Source organism: Salmo trutta, chromosome 4 (assembly GCF_901001165.1).
Source record: "Salmo trutta chromosome 4, fSalTru1.1, whole genome shotgun sequence".
NCBI lineage: Eukaryota > Metazoa > Chordata > Actinopteri > Salmoniformes > Salmonidae > Salmo > Salmo trutta.
Window position 1 is genome coordinate 6,885,242 of NC_042960.1, and position 20,763 is coordinate 6,906,004.

The following is a 20,763-nucleotide window of genomic DNA, read 5'->3' on the forward strand; positions in this document are numbered from 1 at the left end:
TCTTTGGTTCTTTCACATAGCAGCAGGGGAAGGAAAGGAGATAATGAGAAGACACTTTAGTCACTAAAGATGCACTATGTAGGTATTTTCAGCTTTTTGAAGCTTGTGTACAAAACCAAAAGTAAGAGGCAAAAACTCAACTTAAAAACGGGAAGCATAGAAATAGTGCACATAGATCTACCGCATCTTAACTTGCTTACAATGACAGATCTATAACACACATTTATATGTACATTTGGTTGGGTCGCCCAAAAAGTGACACATTGCAGCTTTAAAGATGGAATCTGCAGTAGGGGGAAGCAGCGCCACTGGCCACCCCACCACCGTTGTTGTTTTTGTTGAGCTGAGGAGTGTCGTGCAGCATGGTAAAAAAAAAAAAGTACATGTGCTCTTCTATCGTGCTTGCAGTGATGTCTTGATGGGAAAAAACTGTGTTTGCAGTAACTCCTTTGTTGTAATATAGCAAACGGACGTGGCTGTTTCACCATTAAATATTCTAGATTTAATTGAGATGTACCCCGGGTTTTGATTAAGATACTTGGTTCTATCCATCTACTCATAAATGTGTTATGGCTGAGGCCGGTAGATTTGAACTGAGCGAATAATGGCATTTACAAATCCCCTTTACAGGGTCATTGTCATGGCAACCCTATCATACAGAGTCATGGTTTATGTTTTGACTCAAATGCAATATTTGAATCCAAGGACACAAAGCCATGTCTGTCTGTCAACATACTAACTCAATTCTCTAGCCACTTTAATAATAAAAAAATTGGATGCAATAAACGTATCACTAGTCACTTTAAACAATGCCACTTTATATAATGTTTACATATCCTACATTACTCATCTCATATGTATATACTGTACTCTATACCATCTACTGCATCTTGCCTATGCCACTCGGCCATCGCTCATCCATATATTTGTATGTACATATTCTTATTCATTCCTTTACACTTGTGCGTATAAGGTAGATGTTGTGAAATTGTTAGATTACTTGTTAGATGTTACTGCACGGCCGGAACTAGAAGCACAAGCATTTCGCTACACTCAAATTAACATCTGCAAACCATCTGTATGTGACCGGGGCGGCATTGTAGCCTAGTGGTTAGACTAGTGGACTAGTGACCCAAAGGTTGCAAGATCGAATCCCCGAGCTGAACAAGGTACAAATCTGTTGTTCTGCCCCTGAACAAGGCAGTTAACCCACTGTTCCTAGGCCGTCATTGAAAATAAGAATTTCTTCTTAACTGACTTGCCTAGTTAAATAAAGGTAAAATATGTATTTATTTATTTGATTTGTCTGGTTTTGGAACACCCTTTGACCGTACACTCTTAGAAAAAAGGGTTCCAAAAGGGTTTTTCGGCTGTCCCCATAGGATAACCCTTTTTGGTTCCAGGTAGAACCCTTTTTGGTTCCAGGTAGAACCATCTGTAAAAAGGGTTCTACATGGAACCCAAAAGGGTTATACCAGGAACCAAAAAGGGTTCTTCAAAGGGTTATCCTATGGGGACAGCCGAAGAATCCTTTAAGGTTCTAGATGGCACCTTTTAGAAGAAGAAAAAAGAGTGTACAACCTCTGTTAGACCTAGCCAGCAGCACTTTGGACTGAGCTATGTAGTGGAGTAAAATAGGGGTGTTCAGGGTACACCACCCCCTACGCTTTGTTTTGATGGCTGGAGAGTATCATAGGCCACGGCATTGAATTCCCATGCCACATATGAACTATGTCCCCCGTTGACTTCTGAAATGGTACAGCACACATTACACATCATCTCAGTAAGATCAACACATACTCTGCTGGGTTTTGATGGTTTCACGCAGAATGCCTACTGGACTGAGGTCATGAGGTTCAGAGCTAGCTAGCCCGCTAAAAATATGTTAGGTTGAGAAGCCCCAAAATCCCTATCTTGATTTATTGCGTTCTATAAAGATCAGGCAGCGTTAGCAACCAGCCAATCACAGGAGGCCTCTCCCGAAACATTTTCCTGTGATGTTTTTGTCCTTTTGCCGAGTCCATCTAATCCTTTCGATTTTGTAAAAAGCTATCCTTGTTCCGACATTTTTTTTTTCAAATATATTGTAGCGTTTTGGTACAGTATTGCAAAGTTGAAAATACATTTCTTAATGTCCCAATTCTTCACCAACGGTCAGTTATAGTTTAAATTAAAAAACTTCAGGTACTCTACTTAACTCCTATCATAATATACTCATTTAGTTGCATCTCCATTAGCAAATGAAAATAACAAGCATTGTGATGTACAGTTAACCGGTTGTACGGACAGCTCTTAGGTGATATTTTGATGTATGATTTTAAAGTGATGTATCCATCTCTCCCTCCATCCATGTGTCTCTGTCCTGCCAGGCCACTAAGAGTTTTGAGAGCCTGCTGATCCCCCAGCTGCCCTGCTCTCCCCCTGACGTTGAGGCCATGAGGATCTACCTGATCCTGTCGGAGTGTCCCGCCCTGCACGACTCCAAGAACTACATCACCCTCACCATCCCCCTAGCCATGGCCATACTCCGCCTGGATGCCAACCCCAGCAAAGTGCTTGGTAGGGGGGGAACATAGTTGCATTTCAAGCACACACACATGCACTTCAAGCACACACACACATGCACAGTCACATGTTAATGTACTATGTACATTGCATGCACACAGACACCCATACATGCGCACGCACACACACACACACATCGACGGGGCTGTAGTGGAGCAGGTCGAGAGCTTCAAGTTCCTCTGTGTCCACATCACTAAGGATGTATCATGGTCCAAACACACCAACAAAGTCGTGAAGAGGGCATGACAACACCTCTTCCCCCTCAGGAGCCTGTAAAGATTTGGCATAGGCCCTCAGATTCTTAACGTTTTTAGATTCTTGATTGGCTGCATCACCACTTGCTATGGCAACTGCTTGGCATCCAGCCGCAAGGCGCTACAGAGGGTAGTGCGCACAGCCCAGTAAATCACTGGGGCCGAGCTCCCTGCCATTCAGCACCTCTATACCAGGTGGTGTCACAGGAAGGCCCAAAAATTGTCAGACTCCATCCACCCAAGTCATAGCATGTTCTCTCTGCTACCACACAGCAAGTGGTACCGATGCACCAATTCTGGAACCAACAGGATCCTGAACAGCTTCTATCCCAAAGCCGTAAGACCGTTAAATAGTCCAGGTAGCTATTGATTACTATTTAACTATCTGCATTGACCCTCCTTTGCACAAGCTTTTTTGATTCATCACATACGCTGCTGTTACTGTTTATCATCTATCCTGTGGCCTAGTCACTTTATCCCTACCTATATGTACATATCTACCTCAATTACCTCGTGTCTCTGCACATCGACTCAGTACTGGTACCCCGTGTATATAGCCAAGTTATCCTTACTGATTGTATATTTACTTTACGTGTTGTTATCCTTCTATTATTTTATTTTTTTCTCTCTGCGTGTTGGGAAAGGCCATAAGTAAGCATTTCACTGTTAGTCCACACCTGTTTATGAAGCATTTGACAATTACATTTGATTTGATTTGACACAAACATGCACCTACACGGGCGCACAGACAAATACCCTCATGCACACAAATGTGCTGAACAGTGTTTGATACTGTATAAACTGTACACCTCAGTCTACCACAAATACTCTTTCTCCGTACTGCACAGTCAGTCCCAGGAAAATGGCAGTTATTCAACCGTCATAATGGTATACACTTCATGTGTACAGTGCATCACATGACACTTCTGCCATACTTTTAAATATACAATGTCACTGCAGGTTCCCTTTAAAAGATGCTGGAATGTGATGTGGTGTCTTGTTTTCTGTCTCCCATAGATAACTGGTGGTGTGTTACATTATGGATCCTCGTAGATAACTGGTGGTGTGTTATATTCTGGATCCCGTAGATAACTGGTGGCGTGTTATATTCTGGATCCCCGTAGATAACTGGTGGCGTGTTATATTCTGGATCCCCGTAGATAACTGGTGGCGTGTTATATTCTGGATCCCTGTAGATAACTGGGGGCGTGTTATATTCTGGATCCCCGTAGATAACTGGGGCGTGTTATATTTTGGATCCCCGTAGATAACTGGGGGCGTGTTATATTCTGGATCCCCGTAGATAACTGGGGGCGTGTTATATTCTGGATCCCCGTAGATAACTGGGAGCGTGTTATATTCTGGATCCCCGTAGATAACTGGGGGCGTGTTATATTCTGGATCCCCGTAGATAACTGGGGGCGTGTTATATTCTGGATCCCCGTAGATAACTGGGGGCGTGTTATATTCTGGATCCCCGTAGATAACTGGTGGCGTGTTATATTCTGCATCCCTGCAGATAACTGGTGGTGCCTGGTGGACGGCGGTGTGTTCTCCAGGCTGGTGGACATGTATAAGAGCATCGTGGTGTTCCTGTTAACCGGAGGAAAGGCCCTGCTCGTCCCTGTCTTCCTAGAAAACTACACCAGTGCCACGCTAAAGCTTCTAGAGAAACTTCATAAGGTAACGTTTCCTGCTAATGCTCATGGGGAAATTTCATTAGGTCATTCTTTACATAAAAGTTTCTCTAGATACTTCACAAGTTAAAGTTTTATACTAAAGCTGGTGGAGAAACTTCAAGAGGTGTTATGATTCCCGGCCTAAAGCATAGGACTACTGTGTGAATAGGATCATTTTTTAAAAGGTTAGGAACACATGAGGTGTCCTTTTTTTAAAAGGTTAGGAACACATGAGGTGTCCTTTTTTTAAAAGGTTAGGAACACATGAGGTGTCCTTTTTTTAAAAGGTTAGGAACACGAGGTGTCCTTTTTTTAAAAGGTTAGGAACACATGAGGTGTCCTTTTTTTAAAAGGTTAGGAACACATGAGGTGTCCTTTTTTTAAAAGGTTAGGAACACATGAGGTGTCCTTTTTTTAAAAGGTTAGGAACACATGAGGTGTCCTTTTTTTAAAAGGTTAGGAACACATGAGGTGTCCTTTTTTTAAAAGGTTAGGAACACATGAGGTGTCCTTTTTTTTTAAAGCATGTCGGTAATGCAAAAAACAAGTTTACAGAATTGTGGGAAAATATCAAGAATATGCATGATATCCTTTTATATATAAATGTATCAAACCGCAAGAGACTTCCTGGTATAAAATAAAGGTAAACAATCATAATGATGGGTGTGTGTGTGTTCTGAGCAGGGCTGTTGTGCTGCTGTGTGTGTCCAGGTTAACCTGAAGGCCGGGCATGTGGAGTACAACCGCTTCTATATCCCTGACATCACCACCCTGGTGGACATCCAGGAAGACTACCTCAAGTGGTTTCTGAGTAAAGCAGAGATTGTGAGTACTGGAGCTCTTTACGTCTCTCTCTCACCGTCTCTCTGTGTCTCTCTCTCTCTCTCTCTCTCTTCTTGTGATGATGTCGTCCTGTGGAATTTTGTGTGTGTGTGAGTGAGTGAGAGAGTGTCCAATGATCTAATTCTCATCCTAATTCAATGGGATGCTACTCTCACAGACGAGCCTATACCTCTTCCCTCTCTCTCTCACTCCCTCTTTCTCCCTGCATAGTAGAATCTGTCGAACTGAGTAGGCCCTTTCTAGGAAGAGCACAGAGAAGTTGTTGTCCCCACCCCCATATTTTCACCTTTGTGCCTTGTAGCTCTGGCCAATATCTCAGTAAACTGGTATAGCTAGACAGTCATGCCCCTGCCACCAGCTGTCAATCTGAATACACTGTTATGATCCTCTACAATATAGTTTTCATGGGTAAATTGGACAAAACTGAGTTGATGATTATAATTTTGTTTTTCAGAAAATGAGAACACCAGCAGTACAGGTATACAGGCTGTTTTCTAATCAAATGAGTGTAAATGCCACGTTATCTAAATGCTAAGAAAGACATCTCTTCAAACGATAACGTTTCTATTTTCTTCCCTTCAGAGCTCAGTGACTTTATGTGCCTACCCGTTCATACTGAACGCCCAAGCCAAGACCACCATGCTGCAAACTGACGCTGAGCTACAGATGCAGGTAACAGCCAGGATCGGAAAATATATATGTACATTTTTACAGATGCTCTTGTACAGAGTGACTTATAGTAGTGAGTGCATACATTTTCATCAGTAATGGTCTCTCGTGGGAATCGAACCCACAACCCTGGCATTGCAAGTGCCATGCTCTACCAACTGAGCCACACGGGACCATTTATATAAAAGTTTCCCACTGTTAACTCAAGTTTGAAACTGATTTATGTTGACATTTGCCGTGATAAAATAACTCGTTTTTACAGACAATGTAAGAATGAATCATGTCCCTTGGAGACCATTTAATTGCACTTGTCTTTTTTTTAAACACTATGTAAAAAAATATCTCCTACACTGGAGAGTGGGGTGGGACATATTTTTGATCGTTTCCCCTGCCTGTGACCTTTTCCAAGATGGCGGTGAGCGGAGCCAACATGCATAACGTTTTCATGCTGCTGACGCTGGAACCCCTCCTGGCGCGGAACCCCTTCCTGGTGCTCCACGTACGCAGGGACCACTTAGTGAGCGACGCCCTGAGGGAGCTCACCATCTACTCCGACGTCGACCTCAAGAAGCCCCTCAAGGTCAGAGTTCAGCACCTCTCAGGGTCACAAAGGTCATGTAGTGTGTCGTAAATAGACATGGAGAGATCTTTTTTAGGAGAGATCTTTGTAATCAAAGAGAAATAAGATAACACCACCAATCATCAATTGTTTGTCAACGGCTGCACATATCACTGTTGTTAGTGCCACTTGAATTACAGGAACTAAGGCCATATCACTGTTGTTAGTGCCACTTTAATTACAGGAACTGAGACCATATCACTGTTAGTGCCACTTTAATTACAGGAACTAAGGCCATATCACTGTTGTTAGTGCCACTTTAATTACAGGAACTGAGGCCATATCACTGTTGTTAGTGCCACTTGAATTACAGGAACTGAGGCCATATCACTGTTAGTGCCACTTTAATTACAGGAACTAAGGCCATATCACTGTTAGTGCCACTTGAATTACAGGAACTAAGGCCATATCACTGTTAGTGCCACTTTAATTACAGGAACTGAGGCCATATCACTGTTAGTGCCACTTGAATTACAGGAACTGAGGCCATATCACTGTTAGTGCCACTTTAATTACAGGAACTGAGGCCATATCACTGTTAGTGCCACTTTAATTACAGGAACTGAGGCCATATCACTGTTAGTGCCACTTTAATTACAGGAACTGAGGCCATATCACTGTTAGTGCCACTTTAATTACAGGAACTAAGGTTATATCACTTGAAAATAAGAAAGTGATTGACAGAGTATTTGGGCTCAGTTAGTTCCTGTAATTAAAGTGGCACTAAGGCCCTCTCTCCCCCCTCTAGGTGATATTTGATGGGGAGGAGGCGGTGGATGCAGGGGGGGTAACCAAGGAGTTTTTCCTACTGCTGTTGAAGGAGCTGATGGACCCTGTTTACGGCATGTTCACCCAGTACACCCAGTCCAACCTGCTCTGGTTCTCTGATAAAGTGAGTCATGTACCACTCAGTGGAGGCTGCTGAGGGGAGGATGGCTCATAATAATGGCTGGAACGGAGCGAATGGAATGGTATCAAACACATGGAAACCATGTGTTTAATGTATTTGATACCATTCCACTTATTCCTCACCAGCCATTAACACGAGCCCGTCCTCCCCAATTAAGGTGCCACCAACCTCCTGTGTGACCGCTTCTACTGCACAACACTGTACCGCTAACATATGACAAAACATGTATTTTTACTGTTCTAATTACATTAGTAACCAGTTTATAATAACAATAAGGCACCTCCGCGTTGCGTCGTGCCTAAGAACAGCCCTTAGTCGTGGTATATTGGCCATATACCACAACCCCCCGAGGTGCCTTATTGCTGAAATATAGTGCTGATGTTACTCATAATACTGTGTAAAAAAATAAAATGCTAAATAAATTAAACACTGTACTTGAAAAGGGATGTAGTATTAAATATTTCTTGCAAGTGCGTTGGAGTATAGTACATGATTCAAGAGAAGTGTATTAAATGCCTTCACTGACCTTAGCAACGGTTGCTAGAGGAATAAAATAAAAAAGGGAAGTGTTGCAAGCGAACAGTGTAGTAGTCTGTTGAATAACTGTTTTTTTATTTTATTTTTTATGTCTCCAGGTAAGAACGCATTCTCTTTTACAGTAATGACAATAAAACATGTCCAACCGTTAATGGGGTACTGTGACATCTTAGAATTGGCTCTTTGTAGAAAACCAATGTTAGTCTGTCTGATTGCATCCTAATTGGCACCCTATTCCCTATATAGTGCTCTATGCCATTTGGGACACAGACCATATTATCTATTGTATGAAGCAACACCAAGGTCATATTAGTTGTCAAATCCCTTCTACTCGTGTTCTGGAAGCCAGCCAACCACCTCAACTTGTCAGAAGGGTCCATTTCATTATCTTCTAAATCTAAACAACATTATGCGTTTTCAAAGCCGAACAAGGTCACAAACAATGTTTCAAAATATTTCCAAATGCTCTGAATAGACACGGTTGGTCTTGGTTACCTGAGCGTTTTGCTGTTTACCGGTGTCTCATAACGTCTTTTGTCTGTATTTCAATGACCTTTGTTAACCCCCGACCCAGGCTTGGCTGTGTGGCCTGGCCATTGTGCTGTAAGTTGGATACCTTTTATTGTGTGAAGGGACATGCCACTAGGCCAGAAAGGACATATTTGTTGTTGTGGTTTGTTGAGGGTAGAAATAAATATTGTATTGAAATATGAACCGCTTATGTAATGAGAGCCGTCCTATCGGAGTGAGTTGGCGTAGGTCAGCGTTTTCCAGGAAAAGGGACGCCCATGCTAGGCAAGGCGACATCGGGAACGTTCACTCAATAGCAACCTGGGTCGTGGGAAAATGAATGAATGTCTATGAACCCTTTGACACTCGCAGTTGACAGAGAGTAGTGATTTGAAGGAGGAGCTGAAACGGGGCTGTAACAATAGAATGAAGTGGAATAGGCTCAGAATAGGTTTGTAGGGTTCATCAACAATATTTTGTTAGAAAGGCATAATAGGTCATTATTCATATGTAGCTTGTAGTTTCAATCAGAAACACAAATGCGTAATGAATGAACAACAATTCTGAGTAGCCCAGTAATACATTTCCCAGATGGTGAACATTATTGAATGAAGTGGTTGAATAAAAACAAATGAAATCTTTGGATTTAAAAACAGACCTTTGGTGGTATGCCAGCCTACATTTCCATCATAAACAAGGTGTACATCCCAATAGTTTCAAGTCCTTGTAGTTTTTTTCTCTCTTAATAATAATAAACAGTTATACAACACTTTCAGTAGGCTTCAATCTTGTTGCTTTCACCTCTCCTGTATTTTCAGATCAGCGAGGAACGAGCAACAAGAAGAGGACGGCTCTTAAGACTATTGCTATGCACCCAACAAAGCATTGCCTCTCTATCTAACTTCCTTGTTGTGTCTCTCTCTGTTTGTGCCCAGTGTTTTGTGGAGCACAACTGGTTCAATCTGATAGGGATCATCTGTGGGCTGGCCATCTATAACAGCACCGTGGTGGACCTCCACTTCCCCCTGGTCCTTTACAAGAAGCTACTGGGCGTAGCACCGACTCTGGAGGACCTCAAGGAGCTGTCTCCCACAGAGGGCAGGTAATGTGAATTCATAGCCCAGCCACGAGGCCTCTAGGCTGGGATGGACTTGCATGCTAACTCCCCCTAGCCACATCTTGTTAAAAGTTCTACATGGAAAGTGAGTGTTCTTCATTCATTAAAAACGACTTAGTGTTGAACACAATCGTTTTACTGCCATTAGGTATATTGATTGTCCATGCTGTTTGTATAAATGTGTTTTCCTCTTGGGTGCGGAGAGATTTCATTCTGGGTTTATTTTTTAAATTCCCCCTTCCCTCCTTATTTGAAAATGTTGTATAAACTCAACATTTCTTCAGAAGGCAATAATTGAGTTTTGGGCTTAGGTTTGGGCAGCATCCAGATCTTCATACCGTTCCTGTACCATACTAGGGTATATGGTATTACCGGCAGTGCACACTGTTTCTTTCCAAATGCACAAAACAAATTTAGGCAGCAGGGATCTTGATCCAGGAGGAGATTGTTTCTCTGCTGTAACTGCTGTGTCAGCGATTACAGCTGGGAGTATTTCTGGGTAAGTCTAAGAGCCTTGCACACTTGGATTGCACAATAGTTGCACATTATTCTTTTAAAAATTCTTCAAACTCTGTCAAGTTGGTTGTTGATCATTGCTAGACAGCCATTTTCAAGTCTTGACATAGACTTTCAAACCGATTTATGAGTAAAAACTGTGACTAGGCCACTCAGGAACATTCAATATCATCTTGGTAAGCAACTCTGGTGTATATTTGGTCTTGTTTTGTTAGGTTATTGTCCTGCTGAAAGGTGAATTAGTCTCCCAGTGTCTGTTGGAAATCAGACTGAACCAGGTTTTCCTCTAGGATTTTGCCAGTGCTTAGCTTTATTCCGTTTCTTTTTATCCTAAAGTCTCTAGTCCTTGCCGATGACAAGCATACCCAAAACATGGTGCAGCCACCACCATGCTTGAAAATGTGGTACTCAGTGATGTGTTGTGTTAGATTTGCCACAAGCATAACGCTTTGTATACAAGACATAAGGTTAATTTCTTTGACACATTTTTTGCAGTATTACTTTAGTGCCTTTTTGCAAACAGGATGCATGTATTCTGTACTGGCTTCCTTCTTTTCGCTGTCATTTAGGTTATTATTGTGGAATAACTACAATGTTGTTGATCCATCCTCAGTTTTCTCCCAGCCATTAAACTCTGTTTTATAGTCACCATTAGCCTCATGGCGAAATCCCTGTGCCGTCTCTTTCCTCTCCTGCAACTGAGTTAGGAAGGACGCCTGTATCTTTGTTGTGACTGGGTGTGTTAATACACCATCCAACGTGTAATTATTAATATGCTCAAACGTCTTTTTTTTTTTTTTACCAATCTGGAAAACCTCTCTGGTGTTTGTGGTTGAATCTGTGTTTGAAATTCACTCCTCGGCTGAGCGACCTTACAAACAATTGTATGTGTGAGGTACAGTGATGAGGTAGTCATTCAGAAATCACATTAAACACTATTATTGCACACGGAGTGAGTCCATGCAACTTATTATGTGACTTGTCAAGCACATTTAGGCTTGCCATAACAAATGGGTTGGATACTTATTGACTCAAGATATTTCAGAAGAAATCTTTTTTATTAATTTGTAAACATTTCCAAAAAAAGTCCACTTTGACATTATTGAGTATTGTGTATAGGGCAGTGACACAAAATCTCAATATAATCAATTTTATATTCCGGCTGTAACACAAAAAAATGTGGAAAGAGTCAATGAGTGTGAATACGTTCTGAAGGCACTGTACCGTCCGTAACCCAGCGGTTAGCGGTTGGCCTAGGGTCTAATTGTCTGCAGAGGGTCTAATTGTCTGCAGAGGGTCTAATTGTCTGCAGAGGGTCTAGTTGTCTGCAGAGGGTCTAGTTGTCTGCAGAGGGTCTAGTTGTCTGCAGAGCGTCTAGTTGTCTGCAGAGGGTCTAGTTGTCTGCAGAGGGTCTAGTTGTCTGCAGAGGGTCTAGTTGTCTGCAGAGGGTCTAGTTGTCTGCAGAGGGTCTAGTTGTCTGCAGAGGGTCTAGTTGTCTGCAGAGGGTCTAATTGTCTGCAGATGGTCCGGAGGTTAGTGCTGAAGCTTTTTATCTTTAGATTACCAGTCTGAGGGCTTCAATTTGGGCAGTGCATCGGCCCTTGAGCGTGTCACAGTAAAAGACAGCCTTCTTTAAGGAGTTGGCTCCCTTGGGAGTGTTGGGCCACAAGACACTATTCATCATCTGGGTTGTTTTGTGGCCCAACACTCCCAAGGGAGCCAACTCCTTAAAGAAGGCTGCCTTTTACTGTGACACGCTCAAGGGCCGATGCACTGCCCTAATTGTCATGGGTTGTGTTGTTTTCTTGGCTTGACCTTTGGGTACGCTTAAGACCGAGGCAGTAGAGAGTCGACACAGCTGTGGGTTTTGAACTAAGTGGTGGGGAAGAAATGAAGAAGGAAGAGAAATTAATGACAGTTGGTTAGTCATTTGGTGTGTTTCTTTACTCTAGTATTTCTGTGTACTCCTAGTACTCTGAGTTGAAATAAGATTTTTTTTAAAATGTATTTAACTAGGCAAGTCAGTTAAGAACAAATTGTTATTTACAATGACGGCCTACCCCGGCCAAACCCGGGCCAATTGTGCACCGCCCTATGGGACTCCCAATCACGGCCGGTTGTGATACAGCCTGGATTTGAAACAGGGTGTTTGTATTGACGCCTCTAGCAATGAGATGCAGTTCCTTAGACCGCTGCGCCACTCGGGAGCCCAAAGATAACTGGATATCAAATACAGTTGAAGTTGGAGGTTTACATAAACTTAGGTTGGAGTCATTAAAACTTGTTTTTCAACAACTCCACATATTTCTTGTTAACAAACTATAGTTTTGGCAAGTCGGTTAGGACAGCTACTTTGTGCATGACACAAGTAATTTTTCCAACAATTGTTTACAGACAGATTATTTAAATTCACTGTATCACAATTCCAGTGGGTCAGAAGTTTACATACACTAAGTTGACTGTGCCTTTAAACAGCTTGGAAAATTTTCTTTACATTTTGGGAAAATGTAAAGAAATCAGCCAAGACCTCAGAAAATAAATTGTAGATCTCCACAAGTCTGGTTCATCCTTGGGAGCAATTTCCAATTTCCAAACGCCTGAAGGTACCACGTTCATCAGTACAAACAAGAGTACACAAGTATAAACACCATGAGACCACGCAGCCGTCATACCGCTCAGGAAGGAGACGCGTTTTGTCTCCTAGAGATGAACGTACTTTGGTGCGAAATGTGCAAATCAATCCCAGAACAACAGCAAAGGACCTTGTGAAGATGCTGGAGGAAACGGGTACAAAATATCTATATCCACAGTAAAACGAGTCCTATATCGACATAACCTAAAAGACCTCTCAGCAAGGAAGAAGCCACTGCTCCAAAACCGCCATAAAAAAGCCAGACTACGGTTTGCAACTGCACATGGGGACAAAGATCGTACTTTTTGGAGAAATGTCCTGTGGTCTGATGAAACAAAAATAGAACCGTTTGGCCATAATGACCATCGTTATGTTTGGAGAAAAAAAAGGGGGAGGCTTGCAAGCCGAAGAACACCATCCCAACCGTGAAGCGCGGGGGTGGCATCATCATGTTGTGGGGGTGCTTTGCTGCAGGAGGGACTGGTGCACTTCACAAAATAGATGGCATCATGAGGAAGGCACATTATGTGGATATATTGAAGCAACACCTCAAGACATCAGTCAGGAAGTTAAAGCTTGGTCGCAAATGGGTCTTCCAAATGGACAATGACCCCAAGCATACTTCCAAGTTGTGGCAAAATGGCTTAAGGACAACAAAGTCAAGGTTTTGGAGTGGCCATCACAAAGCCCTGACCTCAATCCTATAGAAAATTTGTGGGCAGAACTGAAAAAATGTGTGCGAGCAAGGAGGCCTACAAACCTGACTCAGTTACACCAGCTCTGTCAGGAGGAATGGGCCAAAATTCTCCCAACTTATTGTGGGAAGCTTGTGGAAGGCTACCCAAAATGTTTGACCCAAGTTAAACAATTTCAAGGCAATGCTACCAAATACTAATTGAGTGTATGTAAACTCCTGAGCCACTGGGAATGTGATGAAGGAAATAAAAGCTGAAATTAATCATTCTCTCTACTATTATTCTGACATTTCACATTCTTAAAATACAGTGCTGATCATAACTGACCTAAAACAGGGAATTTTTACTAGGATTAAATGTCAGGAATTGTGAAAAGCTGAGTTTAAATGTATTTGGCTAAGGTGTATGTAAACTTCCGACTTCAACTGTACCTACTTCACAGACTACTGTAGTTGAGTACTTTTTGCAGAAAAACTCACCTCCACAACCCATAAGAACACCAATCCAATACACAGCCCATACAAAGCAAGGCAGCATACTCCCATCCTCCCTCCAACTTCAACAGAATGTGAGACATCCCACTTGGCTGCCCTTTGGGTCTGGAGAGAACGAGGAGTTTATTTTCCGCTTGGCACCCTATCCCTGGCTCTGTTACTTCATGCATACTTCCTGTGTTGTGGTAGGGTTGGCTAGCATTTCCCTAGCAAGCATAGCTTAGCGTAGTCCCCCTCCCACACTCTCCATCACTCACGGTCTGTTATTGTCTCCCAGCGTTAACATAGCATAGCCCCAATTCTCCATCACTGTCTATTATTAGCTCCTAGCATTAGCATAGCATAGCCCCCATTCTCCATCAGTGTCTATTATTGGCTACTAGCATTAGCGTAGCACCCATTCTCAATCACTGTCTATTATTAGCTGTTAGAATTAGCATAGCCGGCATTCTCCGTTACTGTCTATTATTAGCTGCTAGCGTTAGCGCTCAAACAGGCTAGCACTACAGGAAGCCTTGTTGTTCCCTCTTCTGTTCTATCCCAGATAATCCAGGTGCTTTGGGGACAGAACACAGCTGGCCACCAGGGTAAGCGCTAAAATGTGACGTTAGCAATGTCACTAAATGCTACTGAGGGCAGAGGCCGTAAAATGGAGAGTGTGTTATCCCCAGCTAGGTTAGGGAGAAAGTCTTTAGCGATGGCTGAGGCTGCCAGGGATTCCGTCTGTGTCAGTGATGAAAAGTGTGCTGGATGAGTCTTTACCTCAAGACGCAGCTATGTGGGAGGAATTTTGATGAGGATGGCATTGGGCTTCTATTTTTCTGTCTTGCGTTCCCTGTCTCTCTCACTCTCCCTCTCTTGCACTCTCTCTCTCTAGCCCTCCTCTCTTTGTTTTCTCACCATAGTGAGACAGAACATTCTCTACGGTCATGTGTTAGTGAATACGTCTCTCTTTCTCTCTCTAGGAGTTTACAACAGCTCCTGGACCATGAGGAAGATGACGTTGAGGAGACATTTTGTCTAAACTTTGCTGTAAGTCCTCACAGGGCCCCCCTGTTGTGAATTGTACCAACTCTTAGAGATGTCTGAACCCCACACAAAACATAAACCCACTCCCTCCTGAAACACTACGTCATTACCCATTTAAAAGATGACTGTACAGAAAGATCTGCACAACATTCAGATGCCAAATCAGATGCTGCAGTAGAAATGGATGATATTTAGTTGCCTGACTGGGTGATATCTAACCCCCAGATCACCAGAGAGTACTATGGTCTGACGGAGGTGAAGGAGCTTATCCCTGGAGGAGACCGCATCACTGTGGACAAGAACAACAGGTGGGGCCCCTTATATATACCCAACTATAACTATATCACATTATAACAACAACACTGACTTTAAAACAGCACTGCAACCGTAAGCGTTTTCCTCTCTTTTACATCACGGTCCCCAGATTGTTTTATTTCACATTTTAAGAAAAAATTCTTATTTACAATGACGACTTGTCAAACACATCAATAAACAACATGTCAATAAACAATAATTACACTATTATATCTACAAGTATGTGGTCACCTGCTCGTCCAACATCTCATTCCAATAGCATGGGCATTAATATGGAGTTGGTCCCCCCTTTTCTGCTATAACAGCCTCCACTCTTCTGGGAAGGTTTTCCACTAGATGCTGGAACATTGCTGCGGGGACTTGCTTCCATTCAGCCATAAGAGAATTCGTGAGGTCGGCACTGATTTTGGGCAATTAAGCCTGGCTCGCAGTCGGCATCCCAATTCGAGGGGGTTGAGGTCAGGGTGAACTGCTTAGAAGGCCAAAAGTATTGGGACAAGTTCACTTATGTGAATTAAAGTAGCTAACAGTTAGGTATTTGGCCCCATATTCCTAGCACTACATCAAGCTTGCAACTCTAATAACCTGTTGGATGCATTTGCAGTTTGTTTTGGTTGTATATCAGATTGTTTTGCCCAATAGAAATGAATGGTAAATAATATATTGTGTCATTGCAGTCAGTTTTATTGTAAATACGAATAGAATATGTCTCTCTACATGAATGTGGATGCTAACATGATTACGGATAATCCTGAATGAATTGTGAAAAAGTTAGACGCACAAATATCAAGATATGCTAACCTCTCACCATTACAATAACAGGGGAGGTTAGCATTTTTTTCGGGGGGGTAGCAGTGCAGAGCCAAAACAACCAAAAATGTTTCGCTGTCCCAATACTTTGGAGCTCACTGTATTTTGAGGCGGCCCTTCTGTCACTGACACAGAGTTAGAGCAGCTTATGGAGGAGTCCATTGAGGTAACAGTACAGGGGTGTGCTGGAAGCTTGTGTTGAACAGATGGGGATGTCCCCAACTGGGATTGGGTTCAGAACAACAGCAGCCCACATCTCTCCACAAATCCTCATTATACTTTGACTAGCAATTTGGCCGTGGGGCCAAATCCTCAGGGCCTCCACTCAGGGAGAGAGAGCAAGCGAAAAACTAACCCATTCATCCTGCCAAAACAGTCAGACTACGAAGGCCATTTTGAAGGCTGTCTGTTATGACTTGAAGTGCAGGCATATCTAGAATTTTCAAGTGGCAGATAGCCTAGTGGTTAAGAGCACAGGACCCGTAACTGAAAGGTGACTAGGTGAAAAATCTGTCAATGTACTCTTGAGCAAGGCACTTAACCCTAATTGTTGCTGTGGATAGGACCGTCTACTAAATGTAAATAAGTGAAAGCATAATGCCAGGAGTTTTTCCTACTTATAGACTAACTGCAGCCCAGAGTTTTCCTGGACAGGTCACATGGTCAGGAAAAACTGGGAAACAAAGAGTTGAGTCACCTTTCCTCTTCATTACACCGAGGGAGGTTTGTTTATTGTGAGTGGAGTTGATTGGCGTTTGTCAGAGTGTTTTTATTTCTGGCTGTGGGGCTCGCCAGTTAAATCTCTGGAGGGAGAGGCTGGGGAGTGTGTGTGTGTTTGAGTGTGACTGTGTAAGTGTATATTAGCCGTGTGTGTGTGTGTGTGTGTGTGTGTGTGTGTGTGTGTGTGTGTGTGTTAGTAAGAAAGGGAGAGTAGGCCGAAGAGAGTTCCTATTCCCCTGCAGCTCTCCTGATGTCTGTAGCTGGCTGCTACAGTATCTGTCAGGAAATCAGGTGGGTGGCCAACCATGTTGCTACACAGAGTTCACACATCCTCCCTGGGCCATGCTGTGCTGAACTCCAGGCCTGACACACACTGCCATCATCATCTTATCCTCCTCACAGGAACCTCACACAGGGACAGATTGTGTGTGTGTGTGTGTGTGTGTGTGTTATGTGTGTTAAACATCCTATGTGCAAGGGCACAGTTGACTCTCTCTATCCAGTCATGTGCTGTTTTAAAGATAAAGTTCTTTACCAGTTAAATTCCTGACTAAATGAGAGAAATGAATAAGGGGAAGTCCCATTCTTTAACTGGCATGGTTGTTTATTACTAGGATGAAAGTATTAATGAGTAGAGCTCCAATCCACACTGCAGAATGCACAGTACCCAGCCCCTTAATAGTGACTCAATTCAAGATGGGTGTCTCAGTCCCATGTCATCTGGTAAAGCTTTGGATCTCAATTATAGATGGTTATGGTGATGGGTTATGTATGGTCTATTTTAATCTGTTTTGATTGGCCGGTGCCGTGGCCAAGGGTCTCCGGGTCTCCAATCTGCCCAGTAGAGCGTGTCTCCAGAACACAGAACACCTCCCCTGTGACACCTCCTCCTGGGAGAGACAGTTAGAATGCGTCACAAATGGCACCCTATTCCCTTTAAAGTAGTGCACTATATAGGGAATTGGGTGTCATTTGGGACACAGGCTTAGTGCTGCTCTCACTGCTTTTCTCTATCCGCACAACTCCCTATTCCCCTCCTGAGGGGATAGGCTTGCCATGAGAATGAAGCTATATTGACAGTCACAAGAACAACATGTACAGTCGCAGCCTCAAAAGATAATTTCACCCAAAAACTATCTTTTGGTATTTGTTTCATCCGTCCATTGTTGACAGTCCCAAAATGTTTTGCTTGTCAGCAATCAAGTTTTCAAGAAATGTAATGTTCAAAATACAGAAATCATCCCTGTACGATGAATTTTGCATCATATGATTCATTTTAATAACAAACTTGTTAATCAAATAATAGAGTAGTGACAAACTAAATCAAAAGGCCTAGCTCTGTCAGAGTATAACTTATTCAATCATCAAACTGAAGCAAAGTCCTTTGTTTAAACAGTTCTATGGCGCTTGGATAGTCTTCAGCAGCTCCTGCTGCTCTCCATGTGGGGAAACCATTCATTTAAACCATAATGAGGCCACTCAGGCCAGCTGACCTGTAGAGCAGTGGGTTATGGGCCATGTAGTCTTCACCATGATGGCCATCTTAGGGCTGACAACCCCTCTGTGTGGCATGGCCGTAGGTGGAGGGGCTTGTCACATCACGTGTGTGTGTGTCGTATTAGTGCAGCAACATGAGACAGGCAGGGGTTTAAGCAATAACAAATTAAATGGTTACAGGGAATTACTCTCACTCAAAAAGCATATGAAGATGGCATAAGTCACGGCAAAATGTGCAGAATATCAGTAAATTAGCTTTGAAACTGCAAACGTTTCTATCCACCCCATCGCAAAATGTGTATACGTGCCGGAAATTGGCTTTTAAACTACAACATTTTCCCAGGTTAAATAGTAGAATTGCATGAAATTTGTTTCACAACTGCAAAACTTTCTCTCTGCCCCATGGCAAAATGTGTAGAATTGCAGGAAATTATTAAAATGTCAAAATCTGCTGCCAAGAGTGCTTGCATACGGCCCACAAAAGGTTAGGTCTGGCCCTGGCTATTAATTGGATCTCCAAAATTAGAATGGTAAACAGTATGGCCACTCAATATTCTTTGTGTTATGTCTGTCTGTGTGTCTCTCTCTGTGTCAGGGAGGAGTTTGTGGAGGCCTACCTGAAGTACATGTTCAGGGACTCGGTGAGCGAGCTGTACCAGGCCTTCTCCTCTGGGTTCCTGAAGGTGTGTGGTGGGAAGATCCTATCGCTGTTCCAGCCATCTGAGCTTATGGCCATGGTGGTGGGAAACAACAACTATAACTGGGAGGAAATGGAGAAGGTGAGCTTTAAAGCTAACGCTCATGCTAATGGTAGGTGATACGAAGCTAACCCTAATGGTAGGTGATGGAGAATGTGAGTGCTAATGCTAAGCTAACCCTAATGGTAGGTGATGGAGAATGTGAGTGCTAAGCTAACCCTAAATGGTAGATGATGGAGAATGTGAGAGTGAATACACCCCAGGGCAGTCAATCACGAAGTCAAACATCCATGGAAAACACTGGTGTTAACACTACATACTGTTACCGGAGAACATCAAAATGGGAGGGTGTGAAATATAATAAAACAGTTGATGCTATACTGCAAAGCACAGTGTCAAAACTAATCAAAATAATTGCTTTAATTGTTGACCCATCACTAAAACGAACCTGCCTTGACCAGACAGTTCCCGAGGACATAGCCAATTAGACAAAACCCCAGTCAGAAACCAGGAAGTTTGAGCGTCTGCCTGGTCAAGTTCGAACGTCGGGACATGTATGGCTCGCTGAGGGCGGAGCCGGGGAGGGCATGGGGATTAGCCATTGGCTAATGGAGGAAGTTAACAAGGTCAAGGTCACCGTAAGTAATGTGCGCTGCGCTTCTCCTGGATTAGTTTGTTTTTAGCGTGTTGATGTCTTCAGATGATTGTAAGGGGCCTGTGATCTATGTTTACTGCGAGTGTCGTGTGCAGGATATTGACAACATGATGGGGACTCTTGCGTAAGCGGGGTGTTTTCACAGCACTGCTCAGAATATGGGAAATGTGTATGAAGTTTGAACGCTGGGGTTAGGTTAGGCTAGGTAAAGGGTCTGCACACAAGTGCGTGAGTGTATGCACCACACACACACACACACACACACACACACACACACACACACACAGCTCTGTGAGGAATTCCACAGGCTGTCACATATGAAGGAATCATGTTCTAACTCTGAATAACACTTAATGATAGTGACGAAGTAGAATGCTTTATAGAAGTCATAGCAGTTGGCCAACTTCAGTTACATAACTGTCCCTAATATAATAGAACCATATTATGTTGTTTTGGCTTTTCTACTACAGAATGCGGTTTACAAAGGAGAGTATTCAGCCACTCATCCGACTGTGAGGATGTTTTGGGAGGTATTCCATGAGTTCCCTCTGGAAAAGAAGAAGCGGTTCTTATGTAAGTACTAAGTAGAGCCCTCGGTTCTTAAGTAAGCACTGAGTAGAGCCCTCGGTTCTCATGTAAGCACTGAGTAGAGCCCTCGGTTCTCATGTAAGCACTGAGTAGAGCCCTCGATTCTCATGTAAGCACTGAGTAGAGCCCTCGGTTCTCATGTAAGCACTGAGTAGAGCCCTCGGTTCTCATGTAAGCACTGAGTAGAGCCCTCGGTTCTCATGTAAGTACTGAGTAGAGCCCTCGGTTCTTATGTAAGTACTGAGTAGAGCCCTCGGTTCTTAAGTAAGCACTGAGTAGAGCCCTCGGTTCTCATGTAAGCACTGAGTAGAGCCCTCGGTTCTCATGTAAGCACTGAGTAGAGCCCTCGGTTCTCATGTAAGCACTGAGTAGAGCCCTCGGTTCTCATGTAAGCACTGAGTAGAGCCCTCG

The 20,763-nt window shown here is 43.1% G+C and overlaps 1 protein-coding gene across 4 annotated transcripts in view; it reads left to right on the forward strand.

Annotated features, from left to right (window-relative positions):
• LOC115191762 (probable E3 ubiquitin-protein ligase HERC3) overlaps nt 1-20,763 on the forward strand; it is a 34,526-nt gene that overhangs the window by 11,189 nt on the left and 2,574 nt on the right. For 3 of the 4 annotated variants that reach the window (XM_029749659.1, XM_029749661.1, XM_029749662.1), the window contains 12 exons: nt 2,370-2,559; nt 4,339-4,502; nt 5,183-5,323; nt 5,796-5,819; nt 5,924-6,013; nt 6,420-6,590; nt 7,378-7,521; nt 9,522-9,688; nt 15,006-15,072; nt 15,295-15,377; nt 19,007-19,190; nt 20,235-20,337. In XM_029749659.1, coding sequence (XP_029605519.1) covers nt 2,370-2,559; nt 4,339-4,502; nt 5,183-5,323; nt 5,796-5,819; nt 5,924-6,013; nt 6,420-6,590; nt 7,378-7,521; nt 9,522-9,688; nt 15,006-15,072; nt 15,295-15,377; nt 19,007-19,190; nt 20,235-20,337 — 1,528 coding nt within the window. The remainder of the gene's footprint in view (nt 1-2,369; nt 2,560-4,338; nt 4,503-5,182; nt 5,324-5,795; nt 5,820-5,923; nt 6,014-6,419; nt 6,591-7,377; nt 7,522-9,521; nt 9,689-15,005; nt 15,073-15,294; nt 15,378-19,006; nt 19,191-20,234; nt 20,338-20,763) is intronic. The other variant, XM_029749660.1, reaches the window with a different exon arrangement.